Below are 21,525 nucleotides of genomic sequence, written 5' to 3' on the forward strand. Positions count from 1 at the left end.
AAACATTTTATCAATAAAGGCAAAAAGAAAAAAAAGAAAAAAAAAAAAGCGTGTGCTCATTTAGGATATATACTAAATTCCTGGTATTGTGTTATATAAAAAAAAATATTTAGGGCCAAGTGTGGTGGCTCACACCTGTAATCCCAGCACTTTGGGAGGCCGAGGCGGGCAGATCACAGGTCAGGAGTTCAAGACCAGCCTAGCCAACATGGTGAAACCCTATCTCTACTAAAAATACAAAAATTAGCCGGGTGTGGTGGCGCTCGTCTGTAATCCCAGCTACTCAGGAGGCTGAGGCAGGAGAATCGCTTCAACCCAGGAGGCGGAGGTTGTAGTGAGCTGAGATCACACCACTGCACTCTAGCCTGGGTGACAGAGTAAGACTCCATCTCAAAAAAAAAAAAAAAAGAAAAAAGAAAAAAAAATTGCAGGTGGTGCTACTTTTAAAATTACATCAGGAACACATGAAGCACTCCACATACCATGACAATGAAACGGTACACAGTATATGTGTTTCCCTTCCCTGATCTGACCACATGTAAAAGAAACCTAACCACAGTGGCCTAAGCAAGATAGGTATCTATTTTTCTCATGTACGAGGAAACCCAAAGATATGGGATCCAGGGCCAATGTAATAGTTTCATATTGTCACCAATGTCCCATGCTCCCAGGACACTAGTCTTTGCATGCAATGCTCATTAACATAGTTTCAAGACAGCCCAAGCATTGCCTCCACATTCCAGGAAGGAAGAGAAGGCAATGAGCAAAAGGTTAGAGTGGATATGCTCTGCAAGTTCATGACTTCTGCTCACATATACTTGACCCAAACTATGTCACATGGTCACATGGAACCGCCAAAGTGTCTGAAAAACTAATGTGGGCACACAGCACCACTCTAAACAATACTGGAGTTCTGTTAGAATGGAAGGGGAGAAAGGATGGCATGCATGTGTCTGCTGCAGGAGCTCTGGTTGAATGGGAAATTGTCCCATTTCCTTCCCTAGGCGATGACTCTTCAGTTGTCTCAGCCCTACCTTCCCGGGTGCATACCACCAGACCATATCACAACAGGGGTTGGTGGTTCTCACTTCGAAATCTATATTAAAATTCTAGATGCTGCATTCATGTACAACAGCAGCCTGGAGCCTATTTTCTCACAAATATCTGTCTTTCCTTTTGGGGCTATAGACAAATAGCACATTTCCAATTATATCTCCACGTAGACTGAGATTCTGTGATGAGAAACATTAAAATCTACTTTTTTATTTCAAAAATAATTCCTTGTACATATGCATTTTCAACAGGAGATGTAAATTGGTTCCACAGAGGTAAGTAAAAATCTTCATAGATACAATAATAATGGTTTGCGGTCCTCCAAAGGGCTGCAGGACGTAAACAGATATTCAGTGTGTCTGGGGATTCAAATTTCATTAAGTGGGAAAGGCAATTACGAAAGAAATGTCAAACAAGGCTTCTCAGGGGGACAATTTTTTTTAATTTTTTAATTTTTTATTTTTTTTGTAACGTAGTCTTGCTCTGTAGCCCAGGCTAGAGTGCAGTGGCGCGATCTTGGCTCACTGCAACCTCTGCCTCCCGACCTTGGTTCAAACGATTCTCCTGCATCAGCCTCCCGAGTATCTGGGATTACAGGCACGTGCCACCATGCCCAGCTAGTTTTTGTATTTTTAGTAGAAACGAGGTTTCACCATGTTGGCCAGGCTGGTCTTGAAGTCCTGACCTCGTGATCCGCCCACCTTGGCCTCCCAAAGTGCTGAGATTACAGGCATAAGCCACCACACCCGGCCTAATTTTTTTTTTTTTTTTTTAAGTAGAGACAGGGTCTCACTATATTGCCCAGGCTGGTCTCCAACTCCTGCATCCAAGCAATACACCTGCCTCAGGCTCCCAAAGTGCTGGGATTACAGGCGTGAGACACTGCACCTGGCCAATAATTTTTTTTTTTAAAGGTTGAGAATCACTGCTTTAAAAGTAACAAATGAGGCCAGGCACGGTGGCTAACACCTGTAATCCAGGCACTTTGGGAGGCTGAGGTAGGAGGATCACTTGAAGCTGGGAGTTCGAGACCAACCTGGCCAACATTGCGAGGCCCTGTCTCTATTTTAAATTTTAAAAAGCAACAAACGAGATGAACATTTCGAATCACATAGGAATTGCATTGAGCTGCAGTGACAGAAGCCCAGTTACAGCAGTGTTAACAAATAAGGGTCTATTTCTGTTACATGAGAAGTCCAGGATGAAAAAAGGTGGTACTGGTAATTGTTGACTTTGGTTCAGCAGCTCAATGACATCAAAACAGAATTTTCTGTGAGTCTCTTGGTACATGGTGCCAAGAAGGCTATGCAACTCAAAAGACTATCCACATTCCAGACAGCAGGAGAAAGGGCTGTCAAGATCAAAAAGATGTGCCTCCTGGCTGACTCAATCAGTTCCTTTTAGAGAGCTTTACCCAGAGGTCTCATTGGAGGACCTTCCTCTACATCTGACTGACTATGCCTAGCTTCAAAGAAGGCTGGAAATGAAAATCTGCCTTCAAAAGAGGCTGGAAATACAATCAGGAAGTCAGGAAGATAAGGAGAACTCAACTCACTGTGTCTACCACAATATGAAGTAGATTCAAATTGCTTCTCTCTTAAAATCTTGTTTCCAAAGATCTATAAGATCTCTTAATACAGAGATTAATTCTGTGCCTACCATATTCTTAATATAGTTTCACTGTTTTCCCCTTAACAACGTACCATTTTTGTTTTGACGATGAATAGTCAGTCTAAATATTAGGTAGAGAGGAAAGAACTCTGTGGATATAGAATCCTTAAAAGGCACACATATAAGTACTATACCAGGACCCACAAACTCCTCAACATGATCAATGATTATCTGCCACATACAAAGAAGATAAAACAAATCCTGGCCTAGCCAGAACTTACAAGAGTGGAATATCAGTGATTAACTGCATCAAACAGCACAGCAATTCTTCCAAAAGATCTTCTGAGTCAGAACCTGGTAAGACACATAAAAAGATTTTTTTTTTTAAACAAAGTACACAGTAGAATACAGTTGTTCAGAAGTTACATTTTCATTCCTAATGAGAATACAAACAGTTAGCATTATATAAACTCAGATATTAATGTTGAGCTCTGAATAAAATCCAAATCATGAACAGGTTAGCATCCATCATGACCTTCATCTAGCACAGGGCCTTTCAACACCTGCTGTTAATAATACAGCTGTTCAAGCTTGAAGGTACTTAAGGCTCCTGTACACCAGCAGTTGTCAGATTTCTTATACTGCACTGTGTTTCTTTCAATGAAATCTTACATTAAAGCCAAATATATGAAACAGATAAAAATCAAGCTGCTCTCACTGCTTTGTTTGAAGCAGGGGTAGAGGACTTTTATCCCTCCCTCCCCAACAAATATCTGGCCTTACCCTTGATTTCTTGATGGGCCTCAAGGTACCTTTTATGAACCTCTGGCGCTCCACAGATCATAGACTGAACCCCATTAAAGAGGCCAACCTCCTCTTTACAGACAATGAGTCAAAGGTAAAAGGGCTTTCCCAAGTCACAGAATAAATAAGTGGCAATGGCAGGATGCAAATTACCATTCCAATTTAAATGTTCCCCTATCCCAAACTACTACAGGTAAGTGACCTCCAAATTCCCAAAGTCAGTCAGTATCTTCTGTGACTTCTGGTCTTGGACATTACTGACACCTACTCCTTCCTGAAATTCTTTCTTTTCTCAGTTCCTATAATACCTTATTTTTAACCAACTTCTTTTTCTATTTCTTCCCAGTGTCTGCTTCCTCAAAATACCTTTCAACTATTCGCATGTTCCCCAGAGTTCCACCATTGTCATGCTTTTTTGTTCATTATCTCATCACCACAGTTCAGCTAAACAAGTTTACTAAATTAAAACTCACTCCTGGGCTGGGTGTGGTGGCTCACACCTATAATCCCAGCACTTTGTGAGGCCAAGGCAGGCAGATCACCTGAGGTCAGGAGTTTGAGACCAGCCTGGCCAACATGGTGAAACCCCACCTCTACTAAAAATACAAAAATTAGTCCAGCATGGTGGCGCACGCCTGTGGTCCCAGCTACTCAGGAGGCTGAGACAGAATTGCTTGAACCCGGGAGGAAGAGGTTGCAGTGAACTGAGGTCGTGCCACAGCACTCCAGCCTGGGCGACAAAGTGAGACTATGTCTCAAAAAAAAAAAAAAAAAGAAAGAAAAAAAGAAAGAAAACTGACTCCTGGACTCCTTTAACCTTCATAACTAGTTAGTATTTGTAGTTCCAATTTTACTCCTCTGCAATCCAAACTCCACATTGCAATCAGACAGAGCTAACTAAACTCCATCCTTTCACTCTCCTGGCTTAGTCCTTTTCAATTACTTTAAGCTGATTAATATATACCAGAAAAATTCCATGCTCCAAAGTACAGCATGCCAGACTCTTGGAGATATAGGTCCTGCATCCCTTTCTACCTTTATCTTCCTGCAGTACTGCAGTGTATCTTCCAGCAATGCCAAGCTATCTGCTACATGCCATTTCACACCTCAGTCACATTCCCTCTGCCTGGAATAGCCTCCAACAATTAAAACCTAATTTTTAAAAAGCCCATCTGTATCCATCTGAACCATCCTCAGTTTCATCTCCTCCATGAAACCCACTCCCTTGTCTCACCCTGAATAATAAAGTATCTATGCCTTGTGCATGTCTCTTGCGTTGCATATGTTGGTTACATTATGCCATCATTTTTTGTCTACAAGTAGGCAGGCTCCTACTGGACTCTATATTTCTTGAGGATGATGACTCACAAAGAGTTTGCACATAGTATGTACTCAATACAATTTGCTGAACTGAGCCCAAGTGTCTCAGAAAAAATCCAGCAGTTAATTGCAAAGCATCAAAGCACTTGGAGTCTCAAAAAAAAAAGTTTAGCAATTTCTTTTCTAGGCCACAATATCACCTAGCATTCAGAAATTATAAAGAAATTTCATCCTTCTTTGCCACAAAAAGAACTGGCACAGTAACCCCGTGAGAGGTAAGTACAAATCTTAAAAAGAATATTAAATCACGCTAAACACAGCGATCAATGCTGAAAAGGATACACAGCAAGACTCAAGTTCAACAACCAAATTAAATCTCACTCCAAGAAGCATCAGGCTTGGCTCTATTGTTAGTGAAGAAAAAAAAATAAGAGAGTAAGTCACACTTGTCTCTGGGACTGCATGATTAGTTACCAGATCTAACTAAAATCCCTCTCATTGCCAAGGCTGTCCAACATAACTCAAGTTAACAACCTACTCCAACAAGTTGATTTGTTGGTATATAATACATACTCAATGTATGTTTGCTAAATGGTCACTCCTTAACTCATTCTACAGGATGCAGTGTCCCAGGCCCAAGAAAGAACACTTAAAATCATTCAGTGATTCCCTAAGAAACATTTCAGACCAAATGCCAGTTTAATAACATCCCTGTTCAGCCAAGCAGCCAGCACAGTTTTTTAATTACAGAAGGTGAGAGACCAAGCACTCAGGAACCACAGATGGTGCCTGATTTGATTTTTTAACTTCCAGGGTATAAAAACACCTAATTTTTACATCTTAAAATGATGACAAGGATTCTCTGTTCAATTCCATGTGCCACTCAAATCACAACCTTGGCCAAATTTACAGTTGGGTCAATTAAGGAGTATACACACAGCTTTGTTACCAATCTAATAAAATAATGAAGATGATGATAAACACATTTCATAGAAGTAAAATGTAATATTTCAAGGCCAAAACTCTAACAAAAGACAATAAGCAATTTCCAGCTGAAATCTCTTAAGTCTTCCATTCACTAAAAAAAATTCCTCAGAATTCTAAATTCTTGTTTCTCAGCTAATCTAGAAGTAAATAATTGTATTTTAAGTGAAGAGTGACAAGATTTGACTGCTTACTAGGTTTGACATCAAGCAAGCCATTCATATTGCATTATTTCCCAACTAGCACTTATATCACTTTAGCTTTCTTATAAGGCCAAATATCTTCCTTAGTTCCAAAAAATAAATATAAACTCACCTACAAAAAGTATAGTAACACATTCAAGCATTTCATACAGTAAAAATAATCTTAAAAGTTCTTGAAATTTGCAGGTCAATGACAAAATAAACTGAGGTTCTTTGAGCAAAGGTCTTTGCAAAGATTCAGTGTGTTTACTGTATTATGAAGTTCTATAACTTAGAGTTCTCTAAGAAAGAACATTTCTCTCCTAAGAGTTCTCTCTCAATGCTGGGCACAGTGGCACATGCTATAGTGCCAGCTACTCAGGAGGCTGAGGCAGGAGGATCTCTTGAGCTCAGGAGTTGGAGGCCAGCTTGGGCAACATACCAAGACCCTGTCTCTTAAAACAAACAAACAAACAAGAGTTCTCCCTTAAAGAGTTTTAAATTACCACAATGGCTCCAGACAAATATTTTAATATTTTAAGTCTTAGTTTCTATAAGATCATATTAACAGCAAACATTTACCGAGTACTCTACCCTTTGACAGGCATTGTGATGAGCACTTTATACTCAATGTCATGTTAACGTTAATCCTGACAATAACTCTTGATGAATAGTTAATGATTATGATCATCATTTTACAGATGAAGACATCAAGGCTCAGATAGGTTAGTTTAATTAGAGTAAGGGGCAGAAACCAGATTTGAACTCAAATCTATACTCTCAAGGAAAAAAATTAAAAGGAAAATATCCTTTAAATTATTTTTAAAGATATGTTTCTATACAAAGTTGAGGGAAAATATTCAACCAATTCATGTTTTACTGAATGCTGTAAACACAAAACCCCAAGTACTATGGGCCCGGTTAGGAGGGAGACATCTGAAGTACTATGTATTAGTTTATACATCAAGATGACACACTATGTATTCATCAACACATACTAGAATTCTTGACTCCTTCAAAATCCAATGTACAAATAATCTAAAACAATGAATAAATATAAGCTATTATCATCCGTATTGTACAGAACAAGGTCACTAAAATCCCAGCCCTATCCCTGGAGTTTTCTCACTTTAAAGCCCCACTGCTCTAGTCCCTATGAACTTCACCAGGGGAAGGAGTAGACAAGCGAGATGATATCTAGGGTCCCTTAAGGTTCCATTAATCTACACTCAAAATTAAGCTGCAGTCCCTGTTAGTTCATTCTATTCAGCATCCATTCAGCACCATGTGCTGAGTGAAACAGCACTCTTGTGTTGTCCTTAGGGAGAGAAGCAGAGAACAGTACAATACTGTCCTAATCAAATGCCTTCCATCACAGTAGGAGCGGAAGGGAAGACAGCAAAAAAATTATTTTTAAAAAGCACTGATCATTAGAAAACAAAGCAAGCAGAAAAATGAAACATATGGATTTAAATCAGAATACATATAGTCATTAAAAGAAATGTTAAAAGACAGAGTTTTTGTCTTTGTTTTCTTTGCGTTCAGAAGGTTGAACTGCCAGTTTTTTAATGCTGCCCAAAATTACACTGTGCCAAATACAAGTAGTAAAAACTTAATCGAACAGGGCTGTACTCCAAAAACAGGTTAACAGAGTACCTTAGAAGTTCAGAATAAAATTGGCTTCCTTAAAATGGAAGACACATAATTAAATTATATTTATTAAAAACTTACATTCAGAAAATAAAAGACTCACGGTAGAGTCTATGTTTTTGCCACTTTAATAATGAAACTAACATTGAAGTTATTCTAAAATATTAGATTTAAACTTCTAATTAGCAAAACCAAAAATGTCTCTTGTAGGTTAATCATAAAGAAGAAAGGCAAAAGGACTCTTCTAAAAAGAAAAGTGATCTGCATTTCAGTGCACTACAGTATTTATAAGCTTGTATCCTATACCATTCCAATCAGATCAGTAATAATTCTGGTTGACTGCTATTATTTTGGTCAAACAGAAATGTTTCTAATTACCCTAAAAGATAATATACTCTACCAGGTTTGATTATAAAATGTGCCTATTAGAAAAGTTTAATTGATTTTGTTCCACTGATAACGTAAGGGAAAGAAAGGGAGAGAAAAGACAGAAATATTACAAAACAATCACACCTATTATATGACCAAAGAACAGTTCAGGAATTCCTAGAGGCACTTTTGTTTTTCTGCAGAGACAGATTACAAGTCTTATATATTAAAAGTCAGTATTTTAAAGGAATAAGTCCATGCTTTCTTTTTTCTCTGGGCCGCATTTTTCCATATGGGTTTGCTTTTTGCGTTGCTTACCTATAACTAATAAGGTTAAATTATTAAATTTGTTATTTAAACAAACAAAGCAAAAACCACCCAACCACATACTATACAATTTTGGGTTTACCTCCTGAGCTACCTACCGCCTGCCCCAGTCTCTAGGGCCCAGTTCCAGCAGAGAAAAGAGAGCAGGGAACCTGCTGCCGTCGCAGCCAAAGCACCTGAGCCATCTGGAAAAACAAAGCTGGTTTCACAGGACTCACTGCCACTGAGTTTGGCAAAACAAACATGCCACAGGTTTTGAAAGTGATTCCAAAGAAAGAGTTTCAAAAATGTTTTAAGCCTGGGGAGAATGGAAAGGAAACTGCTTGTGTTAGAGAGGGGGTAATTAACAAATTTTAAATATACTTCCACAAATTTCCTATCTTGTATCATTTTTTTGTTTTGTTTTGATCTCTCACAAGTCAGCCACTGCCTTCACTGTTTGGAATCCTTGGCTCTCCACTGATCTGCCAGCATGAGGCCAATGCTGACTGGAAGCGCGGTGTGCATAGGCAGAGCCCGCCAAACAGCGGTTCCCACTGGAGGGTTTTGGGCTGCTTCACTGGGGGACACTGAAATGTAAGCCTTTTCCCTGTTTTGGTTCATTTTCTCTATAAGAATATCCACTAATCTGGCAGGAAAGGGAATAGGGTGGGTAAAATCCTGGTGCCAGCATTCTAGCAGCCTAGTCAAGACACCTTACTCTTCCATATGTGGCCTTTCCACTGAGCCCTTGTCTCAGTAGGCCACCCTCCTTCCCCATTGCCTGAGAGTTCATTCAGGAGACTCTCTGGGTTCAGCCTCTATGGATAACAGATCTCTAGTACTAAACTGGGAAGTGGGGGGTGGCCTCCTAACGCATGGGAAGAGACAGAACCTTGGACAGAACTGCTTCTTCCAACCAAGCCTGAATGCCTTCAGAGACACCTGGCACTTCCAATTCCTAAGCCTTTCCAGGATTCTGGAATAAGAACTGGCTTTTTTTCTGGAGTTCTCCAACCCTGAAGCCATTTAGCTTTCAGCTTTCACAGATCAGTGAAGCTCATCATTACTCCATTTTCCAACTTTAAAAATGTTATTAACATTGTGTTCCCCTCTCTTCTTCAATCTAATAAATTCATGACTTTTTAAAAGTCCTTTTGCTGATATTTTATTGGAGTTCCAGGAGAAAGCAAACACGCAGGTTTAATCCACTATGCTTGAGAGCAAGTCCCACAAAATAACTTTTTAAAAATAAATTTATGTTGAACTGTTTTACGCCATGGAAGTGCCATTAAAGCCATGCTTCTGCTTGGCCTTGTCGAGTCCCTGTCCCTTTCCTACTCTCCACAAAGCTGTACTCACAGGTCATACAGTGTCTTGGGCCTATGCACCTTGCTCGCCCCAGGTCTGGGCAGCTGATCTGCTGCCTCCCTCCCCTCAGTGCTCACAGAGCTGCCCACCGGGCCACAGGTGGTAATCTCTTTCAAAACAGGACTAACGCTGGGCACAGTGGCTCACGCCTATAATCCCAGTACTTTGGGAGGCCGAGGCAGGTGGACCACTTGAGGTCAGGAGTTCGATACCAGCCTGGCCAACATGGTGAAACCCCATCTCTACTAAAAATACAAAAGTCAGCTGGGCATGGTGGCCCACACCTGTAATCCCAGCTACTTGGGAGGCTGAGGCAGGAGAATTGCATGAATCTGGGAGGCGGAGGTTGCAGTGAGCCAAGGTCGCGCCACTGCACTTCAGCCTGAGAAACAAGAGTGAAACTCCATCTCAGAAAAACAAAACAAAACAGGACTAACTCCCTCTCTGGGCTCTTCATCCTAGCACCTCCTACTTCCCTGGACCTTCCTTTCAGCTTTATTTCCCACCACCCCCACTTTGTTGCTTTTATCTTCAGCCTCTCAATCTCCAAAGGCTTCTTCCCTCATTTAAAAATTAAATAAACAAAAAATATTTGTAAAGAAACTATAGGCGGGTTCAGTGGCTCACACCTGTAATCCCAGCTCTTTGGAAGGCCAAGGAGGGCGGATCACTTGAGGTCAGGGTTTGGGACCAGCCTGGCCAACATGGTGAAACCCCGTCTCTACTAGAAATATAAAAATCAGCTGGACATGGTGGCACGTGCCTGTGATTCCCAGCTACTCGGGAGGCTAAGGCAGGAGAATCACTTGAACCCAGGAGGTGGAGGTTGCAGTGAGCCAAAATCGCGCCACTGCACTCCAGCCTGGGCAAGAGAGCAAGACTCTGTCTCCAAAATAAAAGAAAAAGAAACTATCACTGCAGCATGGTGGAGTAGTTACTCCAATAAGCCCTCCAGTACAAAACATCTAGTTCTTGGCTAAAATAACACTTTTTAGTGCATTGATGGGCTTCCAGAATGTAAAGCAAATTTCTAAGGACTCCAACCCTATAACCAAAAGAACAACCTACGAGCAAATAAATGGACTTGAATCCAGAGTAAAACACTGAGCAGTAAGCAAACGCTAAGATAGGTAACCCTGAGGATGAATGCCAGTTAGAATGAAGCCCACTGACTAAGCCTCAGTCAGTGGCAAGGAATGGGGCCTGAACCTGAGACTCCACATTAAGTCAAGAATTGCTGCAGGAGGCTAACATGGCATCAGGTGTTACAGCCCCTGGACTCCTTTAGAAGCAAATGCCAATCTCTCCCTTATTTGGAGCCTCAAATAAGATCAAACAAGGCTAAGTGCGGTGGCTCATGCCTATAATCCCAGTGTTTTGGAAGGCCAAGGCAGGAGGATTGCTTGAGGCCAGGAATTTGAGACCAGCCTGGGCAACATAGTGAGACCCTATCTCTAGCAAAAATAATCTTTAAAAATTAGCCAGGCTTAATGGTATGTGCCTGTAGCCCTAGCTATTCAGGAGGCTGAGGCTTCAGTGAGCTGTGACTGTGCCATTGCACTCTAGCCTGAGTGACAGAAACTCTGTCTCAAAAAAAAAAAAAATAACAATAATACAAACAATGACATCAAATACATAAGGAAACAAGCCATGAGAAGTGTTTCCAAAAACAAACAGCAGATTTAGGCCCCTAAGGACTTAAAATATTGGATTTATGAGACACAAAATGTAAAATAAATATCAGTATTACCTTGGCAAGAATGGGGTATAATACCAAGCCGGAGGAAAGAAAAACTTACCTTGAAGGCAAAAGGAAAATGGAAACAATTTTGTATTACTTCATAGTTTTGCCCAGGGCTGGCTTTGTCCCCTTTGACTGATTCTCAAAGGCATGGACTAATGGAAAGAGCTATCCTCATATAATAATACAAATTCTCCCTAACAATCTGCTACCACATCATACATAGCCTATGGGAAAATGTTCAAATACAAAATCCTCACAAATTTAGATTACAAATTAAGAGCTTACTGACAGTCACATTACTCTCATAAAGACTGCTTCACTGAAAATGCCAGCAATATCCATGTGATCACAGCAGTATTACAATGGATTGGAATAAAGAAAAAAATGCTGTATGTGGAATAAGCCAACATACCTAAGATGCCTCAGTTGACTTCGCTCAATTGTTTGCAGATGGCCCTCTACTTTTGTAAATTTGACCTTCAAACAACCTGTACCACTGTATATTATCGACCCCAGTCTTTCATATACCTAAATCAGACATCATATATCAGCTGATAAATGGATGTCTTCAGCTACTGCATGGTGATGCTCCATTTTTCCCCCTTTCAACAGTATCTCTGTAATCATTTAATTTTATTGCTCTTTTATCAACTGTAAAAAGAAATTGGTAGAAAATATAAAAAGGGCTAAAGTAGAAATCTCAAACTAACAACATGGAAGACTAAGGTAAAAATAATTACATATGCCAAAAACAGAAAGTTTTTAGTCTTAAAAGATATTCATTGGACTTAAGCTGGTGGACCAAGAGTAGGCTCAATTATAAACACTAAAGAACATGTATAGGGCCGGGTGAGGTGGCGCATGCCTGTAATCCCAGCACTTTGGGAGGCCGAGGAGGGCAGATCACCCGAGGTCAGGAGTTCGTGACCAGCCTGGCCAACATGGCAAAACTCTGTCTCTACTAAAAAAATACAAAAATTAGCCAGGCATGGTGGCGGGCACCTGTAATCCCAGCTACTCAGGAGGCTGATACAGGAGAATTGCTTGAACTCGGGAGGTGGAGGCTGCAGTGAGCCGAGATTGCACCACTGCACTCCAGCCCGGGTGACAGGGCAAGACTCTGCCTCAAAAAAAAAAAAAAACCATGTATAAAATCCTGAACTGTCAACTCTGTATAAAGGAAGCATATATTCACAATGATAGGTTCAAATTTAAAAAAAAGAAAGAAAAGGTCTGTCAATATACGGACAGAATCACTGAGAGATTACCACAGAGATGGCTCTTTCAGTGAGATAACCATCTTGATAATGTGGCCTATGGATGAAAAAGTGTCATTCTCCCACTACCCTTACATTAGGTTACCTAGGATGCACAAAAAAAAACCTTGCTTCCCAAGCTTGGACAAGGGTGGAGGGTGCAGGGATACTCTGAGATTTGGACCCCAAAATAAATACAGTATATCTCTAAAATGCATCAGTTCACTTAATGGTATATAATGAAAAATAATTTTATATTAAAATAAAAATGATATTGTTACAGGACAGATAAATATGTTACAGGAAAGGGGTCCCAATCCAGACCCCAAGACAGGGTTCTTGGATCTCGTGCAAGAAAGAATTCAGGACGAGTCCGCAGTGCAAAGTGAAAGCAAGTTTATTAAGAAAGTATAGGAATGAAAGAACGGCTACTCCAGAGACAGAGCAGTCCCCAGGGCTGCCAGTTGCCCATTTTTATGGTTATTTCTTGATTATATGCTAAACAAGGGGTGGATTATTTATGCCTCCCCTTTTTAGACCATATAGGGTAACTTCTTGAAATTGCCATGGCATTTGTAAACTGTCATGGCGCTGGTGGGAGTGTAGCAGTGAGGACAACCAGAGGTCACTCTCGTGGCCATTTTGGTTTTGGTGGGTTTTGGCCGGCTCCTTCACTGCAACCTGTTTTATCAGCAAGGTCTTCATGACTTGTATTTTGTGCCAACCTCCTGTCTCATTCTGTGGCTTAGAATGTCTTAACTGTCTGGGAATATAGCCTGGTAGGTTTCAACTTAATTTACCCAGCTCCTATTCAAGATGGAGTTGTTCTGGTTCCCATGCCTCTGACAATATCATGTTAAATAAAGTATAAAATATGCATATTTTGTAGGACATAATACAAAACAAAGTGCTGGGTTTGCAGGTATTGAGTGGGCTATGCTCTTGGGCCCTGTGAGGATAAACATTCACTCCATTCTTGCTGCTAGCACTTCGTGGGAAGGCTTGCAACTTACCAAGCAGAACTATGGTTTTAGTACTACTGGCATCACAAACATGAAGGCCAGCATTAACAAAACTAACACACGCAAGACACAATTCTAATTAAAAGCTCTAACTTTAGACATCAGTATATATTTAACAAATATAGAAGGCTAATGATCAAAATAGTAAATTAAACATATCCATCTCTTGAAACTCAAACTCAATGTATAAAGCACAAGCTCTGAAAATCAATGCTAAATGATAAACAATAACTGTGAAAGATGATGGAGTGGTTTGGGAATAGTTACATTAAATTAATTAGATTCTACATAATTCTCACAAACATTCCCTCCTAGAAAAAAACAAAGTATATAACATTCAAAATACTAAAATTCTGCAGTATCTCTCACACACCAACTTAGTCAACTTCCTCAAAATCCTTGATTAAGTCTATACTATAACATACAGTTATATGGTAGTCAGAGAACATAATGGTCAATCCCAAAAAAAGATCAAGACCAGCAAAAAATCTAGCTATATTCAGAAACAACTTAGAAGGTCTTGACTTATGTTCCTTTCCTACTTAGTGACCGAGAAAGAGACAGAAAATGTATTTTGCCTGTGAAAGTTTAGGGGGAAGAGGAAGCAGTACCTGTTTTTCCAGTACCACTAATCAAATGTGGAGTCAAAGGGACTTTTATTATTGAAATAAATTTTGGTGAAATGACAAATGCTCAATCTCTAAAAATATTAGGACGGTTCAGCTTGCTTCCTGTGCCTCAGCTCCCTTTTCCAAGGTAGCTTAATGAAAGGTAGCTTCAATAAAATTTGGCTGCCTAGGCCGGGCCCAGTGGCTCACACCTATAATCCCAGCACTTTGGGAGGCCGAGGTGGGCAGATCACAGGAGGTCAGGAGTTCAAGACCAGCCTGACCAACATGGTGAAACCCCCGTCTCTACTAAAAATACAAAAGTAACCAGGCATGGTGGCACATGCCTCTAATCCCAGATACTTGGGAGGCTGAGGTAGGAGAATCACCTGAACCCGGGAGGCGGAGGTTGCAGTGAGCCGAGATCGTTCCATTGCACTCCAGCCTGGGCAACAAAAGTGAAACTCTGTCTCAAAAAAAAAAAAAAAAAAAAAATTGGCTACCTATCTTTTTTGGAGCAGAATCTCAAAAGTTCAGCAGGCATTACTTCAGAGTAGAAAGCACAGAATCCAAGAAAGGAATGTCTGTCTGATCTACAGTGAAACTGGAGAGTTGTTTTCCCTGAGAAGACAAGGTAAACATTTTTATCCAAGGGAAATACTCATGGGGCAGCCCCTAAACACCTGGGGCTCTCACAGTTACAAAGTGGGAAAGGGGAAAAGACACTCACACACACACACACACACACACACCTATACCTGCCTTGGGCTTTAAAAGAAAATATATATATATATATAAACATATGTATACACACATACACATATATATATACACACACACACATATTCATTGTCATTTTATTCACCCTTTACAGGAAATTATTCTTAATAAATTGTAACATGGTACAGTATCTGAAATTTAACATTTTTTTAACAGCATCAAAGAGAATTTCAGTTCCTATCCCCTTCCCCCCATCCCTCAAAGTTAATGAGGTAGTAATTCATACTAACTCAAAACTGGACAAAACAATAAATGACTTTCCATGAAATGGTCTTCTGGGACAGAAGGGAAAAGATGACAGCAAATAAAACTGCTAAAATTGATATGCTTGCTTTATTCAAGAATAATAAAGTTATCTACATTTTAGCTATGAAATGTAGAATAATACCTGTGATACTGTGATGGTTAATATCAAGTGTCAACTTGATCGGATTGAAGGATGCAAAGTACTGTTCCTGGGTGTGTCTGTGAGGGTGTTGCCAAAGGAGATTAACGTTTGAGTCAGTGGACTGGGAGAGGCAGACCCACCCTCAATCTGGGTGGGCACCATTTAATCAGTTGCCAGCACGAATAGAATAAAGCGGGCAGAAGAAGATGGAAGGAACAGACTTGCTGAGTCTCCCGGCCTTCATCTTTCTCCCATGCTGGATGCTTCTTGCCCTCAAACACTGGACTCCAGGTTCTTCAGTTTTTGGACCCTTGGACTTACACCAGTGGTTTGCCAGGGACTCTTGGGCCTTCAGACACAGACTGAAGGCTGCACTGTCAGCCCTACTTTTGAGGTTTTGGGACTCAGATTGGCTTCCTTGCTCCTCAGCTTGCACAAGGCCTATTGTGGGACTTCACATTGTGATCATGTGAGTCACTACTCCTTAATAAACTCCCCTTCATATATACATCTATGCTATTAGTTCTGTCCCTCCAGAGAACCCTAATACAATAACTTTCAAAGAAAAGTAGAACATATGATTTCCCTTCCCTGCAACCAGCCAACTATGTCATCTGTTGGAAAGAAACTTTAGAACACTTACGAAACAAACTGATTTGTGATATTTTTAATTCAGTATGCTCTCAAGGATGAAACTTGAATTTAAATACACTCAACCTGTATTTGTCCAGTATCAGTAGAGGAAAACAAAAATATTTCCACATAAACAGAAAACAAAAGATTGATGATATCTTGCTCAAGCACAAACTAGAGTTTGCTCATCTATCTGCATATTTGGGGACAGGGCATATGTAAACTGCAGCAAATTCCATTCAGTCTACAAACTTCTGACCAAAGAAAATGAAGAGCTCTTGCCTGCTAAATGTTCTGCATGCCTTGCACACAGCATTGCTATGAAGCAGTAGTTTCCTGCCCTGTGATGTTTGCCACCTTTCAGTTTTCTCAAAACCTGCAGAACTTAGTGAGATTCGGACCTTACATAAATGAAAGGCGATAGACTCCTTGGACATGAACCTGCCAAATGGCTATCAAGGTGGCCAGTCACAGAAAAGATGTTAAAATGTTAGAAGATGGTAAAATCGTATTTTCAAAGTGTGAGTCAAGAAGAATGTCCTTTTCTAATTTGGAAATACACTGAGGATAAGAACGAAGAAAAAGATTGCAGTAAAACAGAAATTCATATTCTATTTCTCCAAAACCATTTCCTGATCTTGAAAGAGGCCGTAAGGAGCCTAAAGAAGGATGAAATGACTGTCCTAAGTTGCTCAATAGTATGTGTAGAAAATTGCTCTACCATCAGGTAATGGGGTCTCAGAGGGAGAAGAGATAAATACACACGGTCACTCTGCTACTTGAGTTGAAAGTATTGTAAAATATTGTTTTCTTGTACCATGTCATTTCATTTGCTCAAAATGTAACATAATACCTTAATATATTTCAATGATATAACCAGAATTTCCATAAGATTTTTGCCATCTAAAAATAGTTTTAAGAAATGCTTGAATGCACAAAAGGTTAACTTTCCACAGAATCTTTTCTACTTCCTCATAATATTGTTTTTAAAAATTCTAGGCCGGGCACAGTAGCTCATGCCTGTAATCCCAGCACTTTGGAAGGCCAAGGTGGGTGGATTACTTGCGGTCAGGAGTTCAAGACCAGCCTAGCCAACATGGTGAAACCCCATCTCTACTAAAAATACAAAAATTAGCTGGGCGTGGTGGAATGCGCCTGTTGTCCCAGCTACTCAGGAGGCTGAGACAGGAGAATTGCTTGAACTCAGGAGGCAGAGGCTGCAGTGAGCCAAGATCGCACCCCTGCATTCCAGCCTGGGCAACAGAGCCAGAATCCATCTCAAAAAAAAATAAAAATATAAATATAAATAAAAATTATATAATAGAATTTAAGAAATATTCCCCATAGACATGGATATACTGAAAAATCAGTACATTGTGATGTTGACCTGGATGAACAGTAACTCTTTTATACGTTTATTTCCCTTTGTCAATATTTGACTTTGACATTTAAAAACAGGTATTTAGCAACACAGTTGAAACCACAGTGAAAAATTACTCCTAGGTATATGAAAGTTAAGTGTGATTATGTATATGCATAAATCCACATAGCACACAGACCTCCATTAAAAGTATACACATCTCAAAGTTCTCTCCCCATACCTGTCCCCACAAGAGATGGTAACATACGACCTTGAATCACACAGGTGATGCTGTCAGCCTGATGAGGGTGGAGATCTATTTTGAAAACAGAACTCGGAAAACCATGGGACAACACTGCCTTGCCCTCAGAAAGGAAAGATTGTGTGAAGGGTAATCTTTCCCTGTATCTTCAGAAAAAGATGACACACTTTGGCATCATAAAACTGTCCTTGAAAATGTTACTTCTGATAAAGTGTCGTAGTCCCAAAGACACTCAGACCCAGAAGCTATTGCTGCACGCTATGAAAGTAAACTTTAACATAAAATCTGACTAGTTGGCTCCCTTAATAATATATTGACTTGGCAATGATATTTAAAACTGACACCTCTGTTTTCTGAAAGAAATACATATTTATGTGAGTTTTATTTTTTATATTACTTTCTTCTTCATCCACATGCATGAAAGTCAAAATAAATGAAAGCGTCAACCCCAGCAGCTTTCTTATTTAAAACGAAAAAAAAAAAACAAAAAACACTTGAGTCTTGACTCATTTAATACAGAAAAAGAAAAAATGACAGTATAAGTTCATTTTAAAATGAAAATTATAAGGATAACTGGAATTTTCAAAATTATACTTTTATTCCTGAAATTTTATCCTTAAATGTTACACACGCTATATCCAGAACATCTTTAAAAACAATACTTACTGTAATTGCCAGGAGATTTTTCTTCATAAGTAAAATGAAGTTGTAATTCCTCCTCTGACATCTGACAGATGAACACTTTCAGCAAACAGCAAATAATAAACAAAGCATTGTGTGTCTGCCAAATGAAGATGTGGCTAGAAAGACCAAAATCATACAAGAATAAATATTTAAACATAAGCATCGTAGTTTACTTCTAGTTCATGATTTCTTCCTGATTTGACAACCATTTTGTCCATCCTATTGGTAATATCAGGATAATGTCCATATCTTTTAATGGCTCATGATTTATTACATTGTACCAGTGATATTATGTTTTACTTCATAGTTCATTCCACGTATTTTACATAGTGAATCTACGTAATAAAAATCTTTACTGATGACTGTGGGAATGATGGTTCTTTGTTCCTAATAGGTATACCACATACAGGCAATTAAAAGAGAAGAAAGCTACAAAAAAAATTTTAAAAATTGTGGTAACATAAAAAGAATACATGCAAATATGTAACCAAAATTTTCAATGAGGCATTGCCAGTAGCACAGTAAAATACTTTTTATTTGTATTAATGACCATGAACTCCCAAGAAAAACTTTATTGGATTCAATGTAATTTGTTTATAAGCAAGACAATGCAAAATATTTTAATCTTTTCAGAGACTGACATCCAAACATGGTTTTGAAAAATGCTTCAGTGCATAAAAAGTTAACCTTCCATTGATGTAAAGAATATAACGGAAATAACGGCAACAGATGTAGAATGAAATAAAACTCAGACTAAGTCATCATTTAAACTAGATAGCAGCAGTAGTGATACTGGGGGGGAGGGGAATTACCTTCTTAATGATAATTACATCATTATTCATCTTCTTAAAGAATACAGTCTAAAGATTGTCTAAAAAGCTGAAATCAGATTCCAGAATCTATAATCTCACCCCAGTGACTTAGACACTAACCTAAAAGCTCTCTACCTTTTTTCCTTAATAATAATTCCTTCACAGAGATTTTCAAAAGACCACAGTCCATTTCCACCAATAAATGAAAACTAAAATTCACATTGTTAAATATAAAGCAAACATGGTTTAATTAGCCAGCTTACTTCTGACATTCTGCTGAAAGTTTTAGTTCTTTGGTTCTAGAAAGGAAGACCTTAATTAGTGCACCAAGATTTCCTGTTCGAGGATTGTTTTCAACTGCAAGAGAAGAAAAGGTTTTAAAAAGTTAAATTTAAGAACTAAAATCAAAGTGAGCTTATCATAACATTTATAAAACCAAATGTCATATTAAAATTGCTCAGTGACCAACCTTACTGTTAATTTCATTCCTAAGCAATGAGAGAACTAAGCAATGAGAGAAACTGCTGCTCTTGGTCTTAATTCTAAACATCAAAAACTGATTTGCAAAATGAAAATGATAGAAATAGTACAAGTAGCCATCTTATCTCAGAATCCAAAATCATAAAGGAAAAAATAATAGTTAATAGACACATTCAACTTACACACTAAATCCTTCTCTAGAAAGGAGATTTTTAAAAACTCAAAAATTGATCATCTATGTCTCCAGTATATAGAATATAATAAACTATAAAAGTTTATTAAATCTAAAACACTCTTCAGATTACAAATCATTTGAATGAAAAATTAAGAAAACATATCAACAAAGCAGTGTGGCTAGAGGGGGCGCTATTTGAGCAGACAAAACTTTAAAGAATTTTTTTTTTAACTTTAAACGATGGGCATTTCAGCAACTATATCAGGAATCAGAAGATTTAGTTTCTAGATCCAGGTCTATAATTAACTGAATACTGAACCTCAGACAAATCACTTTACTTCTCCAACCTCAGTTTTCTCATCTGTAAAAGAAACAACAGCTAACATATGCTGAACAACATAGAGTAGGTGCTTTACATGCATTAACTCATTTAATCCTCACACCAACCCTCCAGGAAAAAAAAAAGCACTAGTATCACTTCCATTTCACAGATCCTCACCTGGAGGTTGTTACTTGCTCAAGGAAACATCCTTATCAACTGGCTCAAATCTTTGACTTTAAACTGCTAGGTTGAAGCAACCTCTATAATCAACAAATTGGACTTAATGAAACTATAAAGCTCTATTGGACTGCACAGCAAGTCACAGAAGCACGGAAGCTAAGAATTCATCAGAAGGGAGAGACTATTTTGTAGAACCTTTCATTTGACTGATGAAGAGACAGGCTCAGAAAGGCTAAGCGCTGAGCTTAAAGTCAACAACATGTTAGTAGCAAACACAGTCTTTTTCCTTGACCAGTAGTTTTCAAAATGTGAGATTCCAGGGTCCTGGATAATTGTTTCTCTTCTGAAGTGTATTTTTAACTAGTTTGAAAACTAGAAATGCAAATACTCAAACACACTGACTTAGGCTGCCAGGAAAGTTCATTCTTACGCAGATCTGGGAATTTCGCACATATTTGAACTTTTTTTTTTTAACGTAGAAACAGGGTCTCAATCTACCACCCAGGCTGGACAGCAGTGGTGCAATCATAGCTCTCTGCAACCTTGAGCTCCTGGGTTCAAGTGATCCTTCTGCCTCAGCCTCCCAAGTAGTTAGTGCTACAGGCATGCACCACCATGCCCAGCTAATTGTATTTTTTGTAGAAATGGTTTTGCCTTACGTTGCCCAAGCTGGTATATTTGAACTTATTGAAATGTGTCAAGATTTGAAAAAATGAAGTTTTCCAGAATTTTTTTAAAATTCAGGCCCATACATATATATTTTAAAATATTATACATGGGAATAAGTACAGCATTACAGCATACCTGCATTGTGCTTAATAACTGCCAAGCTCACTCCCTGCTGCATATATATTTTTGTCACGACTTGAGAGTCAATTCAAGTAACTGCCTAACTTTCTAACTGTGATAAAATGTCAAGCACTTTGCTATTCCAAGCGTGGCTCATGGACTGGCCACAAGAGCATTATCTGAGAGCTTGGTGGAAGTTCAGAATCCCAGGTCCACCATACTCCTAACTGAAGTTGACAGTACTTCTCAAAGTTTAATGTGCATTTAAATCACAAGTCATTCTTATTTAAATGCAAATGGACTGCACATGTGTGAAATGTGCACTGAGATTCTGCATCTCTACCGCTCCCCAGTGACATCCACTACTGCTGCTGCTGGCT

At 39.0% G+C, this 21,525-nt stretch overlaps 1 protein-coding gene across 6 annotated transcripts in view; it reads right to left on the minus strand.

Moving 5' to 3' along the window:
• DYM (dymeclin) overlaps positions 1-21,525 on the minus strand; it is a 417,244-nt gene that overhangs the window by 317,403 nt on the left and 78,316 nt on the right. For all 6 annotated transcript variants that reach the window (XM_054460676.2, XM_063653666.1, XM_054460679.2 and 3 more), the window contains exons 4-6: positions 19,463-19,556; positions 18,370-18,503; positions 2,946-3,018 (exon numbers count right to left, since the gene is read on the minus strand). In XM_054460676.2, coding sequence (XP_054316651.1) covers positions 2,946-3,018; positions 18,370-18,503; positions 19,463-19,556 — 301 coding nt within the window. The remainder of the gene's footprint in view (positions 1-2,945; positions 3,019-18,369; positions 18,504-19,462; positions 19,557-21,525) is intronic.

The sequence above is a fragment of the Pongo pygmaeus genome, chromosome 17 (assembly GCF_028885625.2).
Source record: "Pongo pygmaeus isolate AG05252 chromosome 17, NHGRI_mPonPyg2-v2.0_pri, whole genome shotgun sequence".
Classification (NCBI taxonomy): Eukaryota; Metazoa; Chordata; class Mammalia; order Primates; family Hominidae; genus Pongo; species Pongo pygmaeus.